Genomic DNA, 14,609 nt, shown 5'->3' on the forward strand with positions numbered 1-14,609 from the left:
CGCCAAATCGAAAATATTTAAATTTCCAACAAAAAATAAACCTAAAAAGTACAACTTTCAACCAAAAAGGACTTCATGAAATGAAGTTTGATTTATTCGGGCAAAAGCAACAAACTTAAATCTGAAAAACTTGATTGCGTAACGTAGCGTCGTTCGGTGAAGAATGCGATTTATAATCAAAACACTATTGCTTACTCAAAGAAAAAACTAAAACTTTACAAAACCAAGAGGAGCTTTTTAAATATCCTCATTCCTCACTCATCATTCATCAGGTATCGAAATAATATTAGGTTTTGTAAATATACCAATTTGTATATATTATTCCCTATTTGGAGACATCTTCAGGAGTATGACATCATCTATCATCATATAATCCAAATTGGTTTTACGTTGACAGTTCATTTTTTAATGTGATATTAACTGGGGCTAGTAAATATACTACCTAAAGATTTTAATTACTTTTGAATTTGTTGAGTAAGATTTCCTCTTTCTCTCATTGGTTTGATTTTTTTTTTTTTTTTTTTTGGCTACCACATGCCTGGAATTTGTTAGTTTGGTAGGGTTGAGCTTTAGCTTTTTTTCCTGGTGAATGGCACAAGTGATGCCTTTGTGGAGTTTAAATTCACCACAATTTCTGCGTTATCTTTAAGGTGTTTTACAATTCTGCGTACCCTTGTACGTCAACGTTCATTTCACCTGCAATAGGTCGTCTACTACCAGAGACCAATAAAGTTGGTCATGATATTCCTCCTTGGGAGTAGCCTCTGTGTTGTATATTTTTTGCCCCCTCCCACCAAAGTTTTAACCATGTTTTTGATACTAATCGGATATATAATCAGACATAACGGTAGAATTAGCTAAGTAGGCCGTTCGTGACTCGTTAATTCTGGTTCATTTTAGGCGGTATAGTTTTAAAATTTCTCAACGTCGATTCTGTAAGTCGCTAGCGGATAAGGAAACGATCCATAACAGACGGGGTCAAATGGAGGTTGCACTGTTCAAGGTTATATTATTGACTATACAGTCATTCCAGTTAGGTTGTTTAGGAAATTTAGACTAATATTATTATTTTCGTTGTTAACACTATTTTTAAAAAACTTTCGCCGCGATGTCCGTCTGCAAGTTCAACGGCAAGCTGTCGAACGTCGAGGGCAAGTCGCCTTTTCTGATAGGAGTCGCTGGAGGCACGGCGAGTGGAAAGGTGAGCCGATTTTACCAATTTTTTATTTTTTTTTCTTATTTTAAAAAACTTATCGACTTCCGAGGACTTCGACACTAACAAATCGACTTACGTGGCTTACTTTCTTCGAAGTCATACCGCCCTTACGATAGGGCCACGTGTTTGTCTCAAATAAACTAACGTGTACCTACGAAAAAAGGACACATCATGATTCTCACATTTGACCTATTTTCCTAAACAGTAAAGAAAATAAGAAATTATTCGTAACAAACTTAAAGAAAAAATGATATTGCATCTGTGATGAAATTGTGAATTAGCAACATACTTTAATAACTATTAAATCAAAGATGGATGGAGGTGTTCGAAGCAGTGTCTTTGTTGTAATAGTTATTAATTCAGAGTTAATTAAGATAATTGTTGGAAGCCGTTTTTTATCTTCTTGTTTATTGCTGTGTCTATGTAATAATAGCCAATTCAGAGTTAGTTAGATTTTTGTTGGAACCCGTGTTTTTTGTATTTATATTGATTTCAGTGTCTTTGTAGTAATAGTTAATTCAAAGGTAGTTATTATCTTGGTTGCAAGTCATATTTTTTGTACTTTTGACCATTGCAGTGTCTTTGTAGTAATAGCCAATTAAGAGGCAGTATTCATCTTTATAGAAAGCCATGTTTTTTGCACTTTTCTCCATTGCAGTGTCGTAATAATAGTCAATTCTGATTTAGATCTTTGTTGAAATCCATGTGTTTTGTACTTTTGACCATTGCATTGTCTTTTATTAATATTTAATTCATAGTTAGATTTTTGATGGAACCCACTTTTCTTTTGTTATTTTGTCCATTGCAGTGTCTTTGTACTAATAGCCAATTAAGAGGCAGTATTCATCTTTATAGAAAGCCATGTTTTTTGCACTTTTCTCCATTGCAGTGTCGTAATAATAGTCAATTCATAGTTAGATTTTCGTTGGAAAGCACTTTTTTTTGTTATTTTGACCATTGCAGGGTCTTTGTACTAATAGTCAATTCTGAGTTAGATCTTTGTTGAAAGCCATGTTTTTTGTACTTGTGATCATTGCAGTGTCTTTTTATTAATATTCAATTGATAGTTAGATTTTTGTTGGAACCCACTTTTTTTAAATGTTATTTTGATCATTGCAGTGTCTTTCTAATAACAGTCAATTCAGAGGCAGTATTCATCTTTATAGAAAGCCATATTTTTTGCACTTTTCTCCATTGCAGTGTCATAATAATAGTCAATTCTGATTTAGGTCTTTGTTGAAAGCCATGTTTTTTGTACTTGTGATCATTGCAGTGTCTTTTTATTAATATTCAATTCATAGTTAGATTTTTGTTGGAACCCATTTTTTTTTTTTGACCATTGCAGTGTCTTTGTAATAATAGTCAATTCTGAGTTAGATCTTTGTTGAATGCTATGTTTTTTGTACTTTTGAACATTGCAGTGACTTTGTAGTAATAGTCTATTAGTTAGATTTAGAGTTAGTTAAATTTTTATCGGTACCAATATTTTTGTACTTGACCATTGCAATTAACTTTGTAATTATAGTCAATTCAGAGTTAATTAGATCTTTCTTGGAAATTATGTTTTGTGTAGTAATGTTCATTACAATATCTCTGTAGTAATAGTCAATTCAGAAGGAGTTCAACATTTGTTGGAAGACATGTTTTTGTAATAAATAAGTAAATTCATGGGTTGTACAGTAATTTTTGTAATATTGTTGTATTCAGAGCAATTGACATCTATATTGCTAATTTTGTGGTAATTGTCCATTCTGCGATATTTAGATCTATGTTGGAAACCAAGTTTTTTGTTAATTGCAGTGTCTTTGTAGTATTTGATTCAGGGGTATTTAATTTTTGTCAGTAAATTTAATACTGACTGAAATAATAGTTAATATTTAAAAAAATGTTTTATATCTTACCAAACTTTTTCAATTTATTTTTCTTAGATTTTTTTTTAACTTGAAGCAAATTTATTTTTCTTATGTATAATATATATATTTGGTTCAGTCGACAGTATGCAAGAGGATAATGGAAAAGTTGGGCCAAGTGGATGTTGATCATGCAGAGCGGAAGGTCGTTACAATCAGCCAAGACTGCTTCTACAGGGAGTTAAGCTCTGCCGAAAAGGTGAAAGCTCTCAAGGGCCAGTATAACTTCGACCATCCAGGTTTGTACATTTTTACATTTTATCCTTGCCTTGTTATAAAAAATATATGTACATATGTTTCTTTTTTGGGATAGATGCTTTCAACGAGACCCTTATTTACAACACCCTCACTGACATCCTCGCCGGGAAGAAAGTGACCATCCCTTCATATGATTACATCACCAATTCAAGGTGAGTTTGAATTGTCGGTGGTTGCTTCACCCCTCAGTGTCAACTGAGATTACAAATATTTGTTTTGTTGTTTTATTTCTTCTGGCTCTTTATAAACAAACAATAAATGTGCTGTGCTCTCATTTTCGAGTCAATGCCATTCAAAAATTTTTTAATGCGATTTGTCATTTTCATTTACTATTACCGTAAAGATGATGAAACTAATACTAATTTACTGTTAATAGAGATACCTTTTCCTTAACCAAGGGGAGTTTCCAATTATATAAAATCCTGAATTGCTGACTATTACTGGATTTATTTAAAAATGGATTTGTCAAATCCAGGTCAGATGTAATGCAGACGATTTACCCTGCTGACGTTGTCCTCTTTGAAGGCATACTAGTATTCTACTTCCCTGAGATACGCAACCTGTTTCACATGAAGCTCTTTGTTGACACAGACTCAGACACGAGGCTTGCACGTAGAGGTGTCGGCATTCCCATTTTCCCCGTCCATTCAGTTTTTAACTAAAGCCATTGGTTTTTTTAGTTCCGAGGGATATCAATGAACGTGGAAGGGACCTCGAGCAAGTACTCAACCAGTACATGAACTACGTGAAGCCGGCCTTCGAGGAGTTCTGCCTTCCGGTAAATAAAAGTTTAGATAATCAATTTTAAATAATGATATGAACAATTTTATTTCCAATTTCTATTTGTTGTGGCTTTTTTTCCCTGTAGACAAAGAAGCATGCTGACGTTATAATACCAAGGGGAGCTGACAATATTGGTATGTATAAATAAAAACCATAATCAACTTTATTATCATTTTTTTGCATGTTTTCTTAAGAAAAAAATAATTAACCAAAATTATGTGGAAAAAGGGCAAAATTACTATTTTTATTTTGTGTTGTTTGTGAATCACAGTTTACATTGGTTTCAGCAAAATTTGTTTTATATCACCATTTTTTTTTAAATACAAAATATAATTATCTACATTCGTTTATTGTAATTTATGTGAATGATTGTATATTTTGTAAGTTTGTTTTGTATTATGTATGTATTGAACACTTTTTAATTGTTGAAAAATGAAATTTATGTACAGAATGAAATTAGTGAAATGATCTCCAATAATAATTAAAATAAAATGAATAAATAAAATTGAAACTCAGTAAAATATATCGAAGTAGGCTATCTGCCTCAAATACATACACATTTTTATGTCGATGTCTAAAACACTTTAACACAATTGATTTAATTCAATTAAATTCCTCTGGATCATTTTCTAAAATATCAAGCATATGTTAAGTAATACATTGCCGACATAAAAGCAATGTTTGAAAAATTTTAATGGTTGCCATGAATATATACTCAAGAAAAAAATTGACTATAAACAAAGATTTGTCTTAACAGTGAAAACCAGTTTAAAATTAATTGTTCTCACTGAAGCAATTTTGAAAATAATCCATAAACTCACAATCAGTAAAATGATTATCAAATCGAAAATCTAACTCTCTCCGTTTTACTTTTAAGTTGAAATTGATATTTAAAATTTAACGTGAATTCAACCTGTCAAAAATTGGATGTTACAACAAAAATCAAACAGGAACCAATGCGTGAACTGAAATACTGTTATGTAGAAGTTTGATTGTTTATGGTTGTTCTTGTACATGTACTCTTGTTACATGATTTTCTCAGACTTCATCGAAATCACAACATTTTAAATTTACATATTTTTTATCACAAAGGAAAAACTGATTGATCAATGACATCTCTTGTACAAAGAAACACATTATTGACTCAGCAACTAGCAAACTGTCACCATTATGAACTATCTTCAAAAACAAAACCACCAACATATATTACTAATAAAGAATCACCATAATTAATTATTCCTTCAAAAACACCACCATGGATTACTACAAAGAAACTGCCACTATTGACAATCATTAGCTACCAAGAATCACCACAATTGACTATTATTACAAAGAATTTACGACTATTGACTATTGCTACAAAGAAACTGTGTCCACTAGCTATTATTACAAAGAAACTGCCAATATTGACTATTATTATAAACAATCAGTGCTGTAAACTATTGCTAGCTACCAAGAATCCCCACCATTGATTAACATTATAAAGCAACTACCACCATTGACTATTACTACAAAGAAACTACCACTATTGACAATTGTTAGCTATCAACAATCATCACCATTGACCCATATTACAAAGCAACTACCACCATAGACTATTACTTTAAAAAAAACTCTACGCTGATCATTCTTACAAAGAAACTGCCACTTTTGATTTCTGTTAGCTACCAAGAATCACCACCTTTGACTATTATTATGGAACAACTGGCACAATTGATTATTGCTACAAAGAAACTCTTCATTGACTATTATTACAGTATGTAGACTCTAACATAGACAGTTATATACAGTTTTTTAGAGGAGAACTGGTTAAAAACAATATATATATATATATAATTTTTTTTTTCAATTTAAAACAAAGTAATAAAATAAAATCAGTCAAACGATGATGATTAGGTGTGAAAAGTGCAGAAATATTTATAATTCAGTTATATAAATAATGTCTGGCCCAATTGTGTCTACACCGTTTCTAGCTTGAAAACAAGGATAAAACAGTTTGTTATTTTTTACTTGTTTGTCTTCTAATAGTATAATAATTTGCTGATCAATGTTTATTGTAAAATGTTATTAGGTAAAATAAATTTGGGCTGTAATTCGGGTTGAAAGGTTTGATTTTTACCAAGATTTTGATGATAGGTCTTTTTGCATGTGCATTAGAAATTCATGATGCTTAAACAATTTATTGGTAAATGGTTCAGTAATTTGTTTCTATTTATTATGATATTACTTTCAGTTCTTTAGCACATAAAATTAAGGAAAATTGTAATGTACAGTTTTGTTATTCTGGGCAATTTGTTGAATTGTACGTATACAAAAATCAAATTTTAACCATAACATTAATAAATTTGTTGTCTGACACTAATCTACGTAAGACGCATTAGTCTTAATAATTCCATGTTGAAAATAAAACCACTTTAATGTTAATACATTTCAAATGTCATTTTTCTTAATTTTATGTTTTACTCAAGCTTATGGCAAATAACAGAAAAAATTTGGTTTTCGCTTTGGGAAAAAGGAAGAAGGAAATTTAAACTTTTTTTGTATCCAAAAATAAAATTGGGAATGATTTTTTTCTACTTGTGGTTAGGGAGGTCATTTTGGTTTTTTTCACGAGGTGTCTGAAATTGGAAAGAAAAATTATAATTTCGGATTTCTAGAAACTAGTTTTTTAAATGGATATAATTATTTTTGATCAGATTAATTGCAATACAAATTAAATAATTTTTATGGAATTACTAAGAAAAAGTTTTAAAATTAAAAATAAAATAAATAAAACATGCTGAGCATTGATTTAATGTTGGGAAAATTTATTTATTTTATACTTTCGTTATTTACTAGCGCTTTCAAGATTTATAGAGATTTAAGTGTGAACCAGAAGAGTTTGTCATTAATTATTTTTGAACTGTGAGAAAAGGAAGAGAATTGCAAGTAATGAAGTTTAAACGTGTAAAAGAAACCAGAGGATTATGCCCATGGTAAATATTTATATGCTGATAATTAAGAAACTAGTTGATTCCACTTTTTTAAAATTTTTGCTTTAAAAAAAAAAAAAATCAGTCTCAAGTTTGTTCTCAGATTTTAATTCTTATCGACAAACTCGAGTATATGTTTTAATTAGTTGGTTTGGTTCCAGTTGCAATAGATTTGATAGTGTACCACATCTGGGATATACTGCACGGTCCTCAACTACCATTGGCCAAGGTGCCGAGAATGAACCACAGGCTCAATTCGTGTCTGGATAGCGTTAGCCGCTGACGCCCGACCCGTTAAATTCGAAGGAGAATTCGACAAGGGCCTGGGACCGAATTTTCAACGCAATTATACTTTAATCAAACTTCTTCTTAATGTTTTCTCATAATTTCTTTTATTTATTATTGTTTAGAGAAGTAAAAATAATCATGGCTTTTAAACGCACATTTGCAGATTTTTTAAACCCTGTTGTTACAATTACATCCATAGAAAATTGTAGCTTTTTTTCTGTCACCGTGTAATATTTACATTGTTTTTTATTTTTGTAATGATTTTTTTTTTTTCAACATTCCCCTCATACAAAATTGCCTAGTGATAGATAATTATTACATTTTTTCTGAAAAACTTGTATACGTACAATTGTTAAATGTACGCTTAGATGAATTTAATTTTTTTAAATTTGTTATAAGGATTTGTAACAATAACTGGTACCTGATGGAATTTGGCAAATTCAGTGTAATAGCAATATGTATTAATACTTTAAAAAAGAGGGTTTTTTAAATAAATAAGTCTTATGATTCTTCAAATATTAAACAAAACTTCTGATTAGCGTTAATGTTCTAGCCATTTAATGAATTTTTCTAATGACCAGTAAAATATTGAAGAAAAATAGTAGAATAATTTAAAATAATATATTATCTTGTATAGAAAAAAGAAAATAAGGTTGTGTAAATTCATGTAAAATTTTCAAGTTTCCAAAAGTTAAATTTTAGTTTTAAATTGTAGTCATAGTTGGAATATTTGTGAGCGATCACACTTGATCACCCAGGCATGACCGTTACCGGTTTTGTCATTGAAAAATAAAACAGAAAAAAAGATCAGGGACGATCAAATTGTATGCAGATGTTACAACTTGCTAGTAAATTCTGATTATGACTTGTTTTTTGTTAAATGTTGTGTTTACATATAAGTCTTTAATACCAAAATTTTTGTTTTTTGTTTTGTTTTCATTTTTCAACAGATTCATCACTTAATAATTAATATTAAAAGTAATGAAGATTGTAGATTGTTAATGAATTAGTTTGTAAGTTTATACAGCACGAAAATGCGCAAAATAATTCACCTGTGATTTTCAAATGTTTTTTCTTATTCATATTTTGTATTTGATTTAAAGACTGATTCTTGGCGGACCTCAGTTCAAAAATTCTTTGTTAAAAAAATTTAGAAATTTATTATTAAACGAAAAAAAAAAAATCATGTTAATATGAGCCAAAGTGGAATAAAAAGTCCCTCACACAAATGTTTACAAAGGATTTTAGGGTTCATAATTAAGATTATATGAAAAGGGTTCTTTGTAATAACCACAGGAAAAAAACCCATTGAATTTTGTTATATTTTGTATTTTTATAACTTTTAAGTGATTTACTAATAAAACATTGATCAAGTAATTAATACTGTTTTGTTTAGAATTACTGAAAGTAAATATATATATATAACATTATTCTTAAAAAAAAAAACACATTTATTTATTTAAAGAATTATATTTCATAACGATTTAAAGAAATACCACGAAATAAGTAATTTTGCTCTTGTTTCCCTTTCCTTTTTATTGTCACACTCAACAAATTTAAACCGACCCGACAAAGGATATGAAAATATTTTTTTTAACTCGTATTTGTGTGATTTCAGTTGCAATCGAACTGATTGTCCAGCACATCCGTGACTTTCTGAATAATAGGGCAATGAATAGCTCGCCTTTGCACGCCGCGAGGCGGAACGTGTCTGGCGACGGTCCTCACCGCCTACACTAGTCGCAAACCAGGTGGAAAAACAAGATACCGATATAAAGAGAGAGAGAGATTTACCATTTCATTCTTTTGCCAAAGTGCCTAGTCAGTGGCGCACAGGTCATCCCTGAGAGCACAATATTTTTAAGTTCGATTTTTTTCTTTTAAAATATATAAAATACAAATTGTTTATTATAATCTTTTTTATTTTAGACAAAAAGATCATGTGATTGTTTAAATAAATAATTTTTTTAAAAATAAAATAAAACAAAAAATGTCATAAAATTTAAACTCCTCTTATATAGTGAAAATTAAACTTAATTTTTCATAATAAATTGTAGTACCTTAATTTTTTTCTTCAGCAAAACAAGTTCTCATATTATCAAACATAATAATATTAAAAACAGGACACCTATAAGTTTTTCTAATAGAACAACTAATTGTTCAACAATATAAAAAATAATCACCACACAAATATAAAAAGTCATAAATTATTCTAATGTTAGTCTAGGGCAAAGCAAAAGCGAACTTTTTTTTTTTTGGGGGGGGGGTAAATGTGGGATAATACATATTATCAAATGATTTTAATTTCTTTAGTTGTACACTAATTTCTTCAGGCTCTCATATAAAAATTATATTTTAGGCGCAAGAGTCCCTAATTTGTGCATATTGTCATTTTTTGTTGAGGTAAACCCAGCACAGTCTTCCACAGAGTTATTAATTAGAAAAACTAGCTATTAATAATTTTAACTGTATAATTTGTTCGCTGTGTTGTAAAAAGTGATAAAATGGATTTAAATCTCTTTTTTATGCCAATTATGTAAACATGTCCTAAACTTTGATCTTGGGTTTTGCAAATTTTTTTGACAATCTGATTTAAAATCTCATTAAATTCCACTTTTTATGCTAAAAACAACGTGGAAAAATACACTTGTTACACTAAACCTCATATAAAACCCAACTTAGTCTAACCTCTTATTTAAACCCCAAACTTTATACTAAAACCCATTTGTTATCCTTAATCTCTTGTAAAAACGCACATTTTTGGTTAGGACCTCATTTAAAAGCCTGCTTTTTAGGTTGAAACAAAGTTTTAGTTTCAGAAATTATTTAAAACCTTTTTAGGATAAAATTCCGTGTCTGAAAGATCAAGCCAGCGATGTTAGGCAAACAAAAATGATTACGACCAAATTACATAACTAATTGTTCTATGATCGCATATATCATATCAGCTATAATTAACATCTGATTGTAAATTATAGAATCCAAACCCGGTACTACTTTTAGCCAAAAACCTCATGTAAAACTCACTTTTTAGTCTTTTAACACCCTTTGAAAACCCCAAATTTTTAGGATAGAATGTCGTGTAAAATCCTACTTAGGTTTTTTTGTGCCTAAAATCTGATGTAAAACCTTATTTTTAGATTAAAAATGCCATGCTTTTAGTTTACATCTCGTGTAGAACCTACTTTTGTTGCTCAAAACTCAACCTTTCTTAAACCAAAAGTTTATTTTAGGACTTTTTTTTAAACTAAAATTATTTCTTGTGAAAGTTAATGAATATAGAGTACAATATTATCAAAATATAATTATAACATTATTTAATATATATTTGAAAAGTTTTTTTTTCATGCTTTCACAAGAGCAACAATGGTTATATAAAGTACCTATTTTTAATTTAAAACATGTTAAAAGTGAATGACAATTTATAAATATAAAAATGATTTAATATATTATATAAAGTTATATATATTTGATAACAAGTAGAAGGTATAAGGAGAAAGAGAAAAAAAAGTGTTATAAGGTGGTTTTTATTTATTTACAATTCAACACCTATCACATTACATTAGAAAAATAATCAAATAATTTAAAATGGTGAAAAAACATAAGCCAATGACAAATCAGGCCTGATTATAATTATGAATATATCATGGTGAATGAGGAAAATATGTCACTGTCAATCATGGCCCAACTGGGTAGTAGCCGTTTATTGGTAGTAGAGTTCCAAATTCATGCCATCGTGAATTTCGTCTATTGCTTAGCATTAAGGAATATCTTGAATTGTTTTAGACTTATTATTAAAAAAAAAAATTAACTATATTTTGAATGACAAGCCATAAAAATTGATATCTAGATCTGGATGTTCATCTTTTGCAATAATAAACGTAAAACTTACTTTTTAACATAGAACCTAATTATTCTTTTTATGTAAGGTCCTGGTTGAGACGAAAAAGTATCACAAGAAGGATTTCAACCCACGACCTTCGGCTCAATGACTCGTCACGACAGCTCAAGCGGTGTATTGAGCCGAAGTTCATGGGTTCGAATCCCGTTCACTGTTTGCTGTTGCTCACACTAACTTTTTCATCTCAACCAGTACCTTTGATGATTAATTAATTGAAAGAAGTAATTTGGTAAATTAGACCACTAAACATAATGGATTTAATAAAACTTAATGAAAGTCCCTTTTATAAAAAACTTTTTGGTTTAAAAATTTATGCAATACAATAAAAAAAAAAAAAAAAAAAAAAAAAAAAAAAAAAAAAAAAAAAAAAAAACTAACTGAATTTAGAGACATTCTGTGCATATACTATGTTACTTTTTAATTTCAAAATTTGTGATCCCGCTTTTTAGGTTAAATGTACAAGGGGACCAAGTTTCATTTTAGGCTTAACTTCATATAACTCAGTCGGACACCCAATTTTTAGCTTAAACCTTATGTAAAACCTACTTTTTAGTATAACATTTCTTATGTAAGAACCCGATTTTTAGCCTAAAACCTAATGTAAACCCAAATCTTTCGACTAAAACCTCAGGTAACTCCATCTTTTTAGCCAAAAACATCATGCACTACCTACTTTTCAGTCTTAACTTTTTATGTAAAACATAATTTTTAGCCTAAAACCATATGTAAATCCTGGTGTTTAGTCTATACATTTTATGTAAAACCCAATTTTTAGTCTAAAACCTTATGTAAAACCCATTTTTTTAGCCTTATGTAAATCCCAATTTGTCGTTTTAAACCGTACATTAAACACACCTTTTAATTAAGTTTATTAAATAGTATTATTACAATATATTTGCAGTATGCAATCATCTGATTACTTCCAATTTACCTGTTCACTAAAAGTTTATTTTTCATATAGGATATATGTATGTATTGTTTCATAAAGAAATAAAAGGATACAGTCCTCAAGTTTGATGTGGTCCTTGAAGATGTTGTACCACTTTTTGAGTACAATCTTATCCCACCGAGTGCCGGTCTGGGCGGCTATAAGCTTCTTGAGGTCACCTATAGTGTCGTCCGGGTTGCATTTTACACGCACCTTCTTCCCAAGACGGTCATTGCAGGTCACCTCAATCATCTTTCAACTGGAAAAGCGGGCAATTTAGAACTTGCAAAATACTATGTTGTTCCTGTGATAGAAAAAAAAGGGGCAAAATTATGGTGTTTCTATTTGAAGATTGACAACAAAAATTGATCTGAAACAGTAACACTTTAGGTGGTCCGAGCACACTGCTCCTGCTCCCCCACAGGACAGTAGTCGGAGTAGTCCAACCCTTGGTGAACTCAGAAAAATCGCCCTGGGAAATAGGAGCGAAGGTTTAGGTATAAGGTGTTTGCAATGATGCGCTTTAGTTTGTACAGAAGGCCTATATGCCACAAATGGTCAAACGCTTGGTGACACGTATAGGAAGGTCCCCATACAGTATTGTTTGGGCTCTAAGGATGAGGATATTTTGTACAATGCAAAGCACCTAAAAATACTATATATATAAACTTTGCCCTTTTGTTTTGCACTCTTTTAGACAATCTTATCAATTCTTACACTGTACGCTATCGTGTAAAAATCCACTGTTAAGGCCAAACCTCATGGAAAACGCAATTTTTATTCTAAAACTCCATGTAAAACAAATTTTATCCTAAACCTTATTTAACACCCAAATTTTAGCCTAAACCTCATGTAACACCAAAATTTTATCTAAAACTCATTTAACACCCAAATTTTAGGCTAAAACTCATGTAAAACCCACTTTTTAGCCTAACACCTTTATGTAATAGCCAATGTTTTAACTAAAACCTTATGCAAAACACATTTGTTACTATTAAACCCATTTTTTAGATTAGTATCTTATGTAAAAGCCTACTTTTTAGATTAAAACACTCTTTTTACTTATGGGGACCGCAGTAGCCGAGTGGTTAGCATGAGAGACTCTCACGCCGCGGTCGTGGGTTCGATTCCCTCCGTCGCCTCTGGCCCTTTTTTCCCGATAACCCCCAATCTGAACAACATATATAAGAATTCGTCATGGCTAATATGCAAAGATCATAAGGAAAAAAAAAACTTTTTACTTGAAAATCCACGTCTGACCGGCAAACCCAGCCAGGATAGGCAGACTGAAATGATCGATAACAACCAAATTATGTAACTAAAAGTTCTACCATCACATATTGATCTAGTATAATTAAAATATGATTATCAATAAAAAAAATCCGATCTGATCATGTCCAAAAGCACAATTATATGGCTACATTTTTCAGAATGGATTAAAATCTTAAAGTGATACTGTTAAAGAGAAACAGAAGCCAAGATTTGAATGTATTGGACAATATTTTCAAGTTTTTCTCCTTTTCTTCACATTCCATTTCCGCACTACCTACAGAAGATCGAAGTTGAAGGTACCCAATGAGTTAAAATCAAGGAGCCGGTGTTAACTTAGGGTCATCAATGGCTTAAAAATCTGAGTGATGAGAGTCATCCCGGAATCGTGGATAAGAACCACCACCGAACAATATGGAAATGTCCACATATGCAAGACCCCCGAAATCAAACATGCTCCGGAGGTGCATCCTCCTCCGCCAGGAATCATCCACGAAGACTAACATCATAATTGTCACATCGTCAAACGACTTTATTGCAATGATATACAAACTCCATCACACTGATAAATTTTCAGGTCATTTTATGACAGTCTACTTTTATAACTATTTAATAGGTTTTGTAACTTTCTTCATACTTTCACTGGGACCATCTTTTTCTCTGAATCACAAATTTCAAGCCTACTGTCATAATGTGTTCCAAATCGTCTGAGACTTGGACAGATGTATATTCTTCAAAATATTCTTAAGTTCGTTCTTATTTGATTGTTTTTTTTTTGTTTTTTTTTTAATGGAAAAAGATGCACGAGTTGAAGTTTTTAGTTGAGTTTGAAATGTAATTTACTAATATATAGTAAATTATTTTTGTGAAATTTACTTAAAAAATATAATATTAATCTCAGTGAAATTAAAAAAAATATACTTACAAAAAAAAATCAAAATATTAAAAAATCGCCCAGTAAAACAGTAAGGCTGGATAACCGCAAATGCATAACCTGAACAACATACAGACTTACAGATAGGCTGTTACAGTCAGTTATCAATCTGAATATTTTTATTCCAATGAATATATAGTATTTTTGTTT

At 30.4% G+C, this 14,609-nt stretch overlaps 2 protein-coding genes across 4 annotated transcripts; one reads left to right on the forward strand and one right to left on the reverse strand.

The window, feature by feature from the left end:
* The first annotated feature begins 578 nt into the window (after positions 1-578).
* Positions 579-9,187, forward strand: LOC106669550 (probable uridine-cytidine kinase). 3 transcript variants are annotated; one of them, XR_001340942.2, is made up of 8 exons: positions 585-1,201; positions 3,206-3,365; positions 3,440-3,536; positions 3,860-4,002; positions 4,065-4,162; positions 4,253-4,301; positions 7,006-7,142; positions 7,301-7,424. XR_001340942.2 is itself a non-coding variant. In XM_014399087.2 (7 exons), exons 1-7 carry the CDS (start codon positions 1,109-1,111, stop codon positions 9,165-9,167), a joined length of 762 nt encoding a protein of 253 aa, XP_014254573.1. In that variant the 5' UTR covers positions 579-1,108; the 3' UTR covers positions 9,168-9,187. The 3 variants fall into 3 exon arrangements, 2 of the variants coding, with proteins under 2 accessions (XP_014254573.1, XP_014254572.1); XM_014399087.2 differs by lacking the exons at positions 7,006-7,142; positions 7,301-7,424 and adding an exon at positions 9,046-9,187 and having other exon boundaries at positions 579-1,201; XM_014399086.2 differs by lacking the exon at positions 7,006-7,142 and having other exon boundaries at positions 583-1,201; positions 7,301-8,808.
* A 1,766-nt stretch (positions 9,188-10,953) lies between these two features.
* LOC106669574 (ubiquitin-like protein 5) lies at positions 10,954-14,554 on the reverse strand. The gene is made up of 3 exons (XM_014399138.2): positions 14,451-14,554; positions 12,331-12,515; positions 10,954-11,174 (listed from the first exon to the last, which is right to left on the reverse strand). Exons 2-3 carry the CDS (start codon positions 12,506-12,508, stop codon positions 11,131-11,133), a joined length of 222 nt encoding a protein of 73 aa, XP_014254624.1. The 5' UTR covers positions 12,509-12,515; positions 14,451-14,554; the 3' UTR covers positions 10,954-11,130.
* Between the last annotated feature and the right edge of the window lie 55 nt (positions 14,555-14,609).

The sequence above is a fragment of the Cimex lectularius genome, unplaced genomic scaffold (genome assembly GCF_000648675.2).
Source record: "Cimex lectularius strain Harlan isolate CLEC.00 unplaced genomic scaffold, Clec_2.1 scaffold229, whole genome shotgun sequence".
In the NCBI taxonomy this organism is placed as follows: Eukaryota; Metazoa; Arthropoda; class Insecta; order Hemiptera; family Cimicidae; genus Cimex; species Cimex lectularius.

Coding starts and splice junctions, on each gene's coding strand:
- LOC106669574 (XM_014399138.2), bottom strand. CDS start 12,508: ATGATTGAGGTGACCTGCAATGACCGTCTTGGGAAGAAGGTGCGTGTA. Junction 11,175..12,330: donor CCACATCAAACTTGAGGACT/GTATCCTTTTAT, acceptor GCTAAGCAATAG/ACGAAATTCACGATGGCATG.
- LOC106669550 (XM_014399087.2), top strand. CDS start 1,109: ATGTCCGTCTGCAAGTTCAACGGCAAGCTGTCGAACGTCGAGGGCAAG. Junction 4,003..4,064: donor CACGAGGCTTGCACGTAGAG/GTGTCGGCATTC, acceptor TGGTTTTTTTAG/TTCCGAGGGATATCAATGAA. Junction 4,302..9,045: donor AAGGGGAGCTGACAATATTG/GTATGTATAAAT, acceptor GTGTGATTTCAG/TTGCAATCGAACTGATTGTC.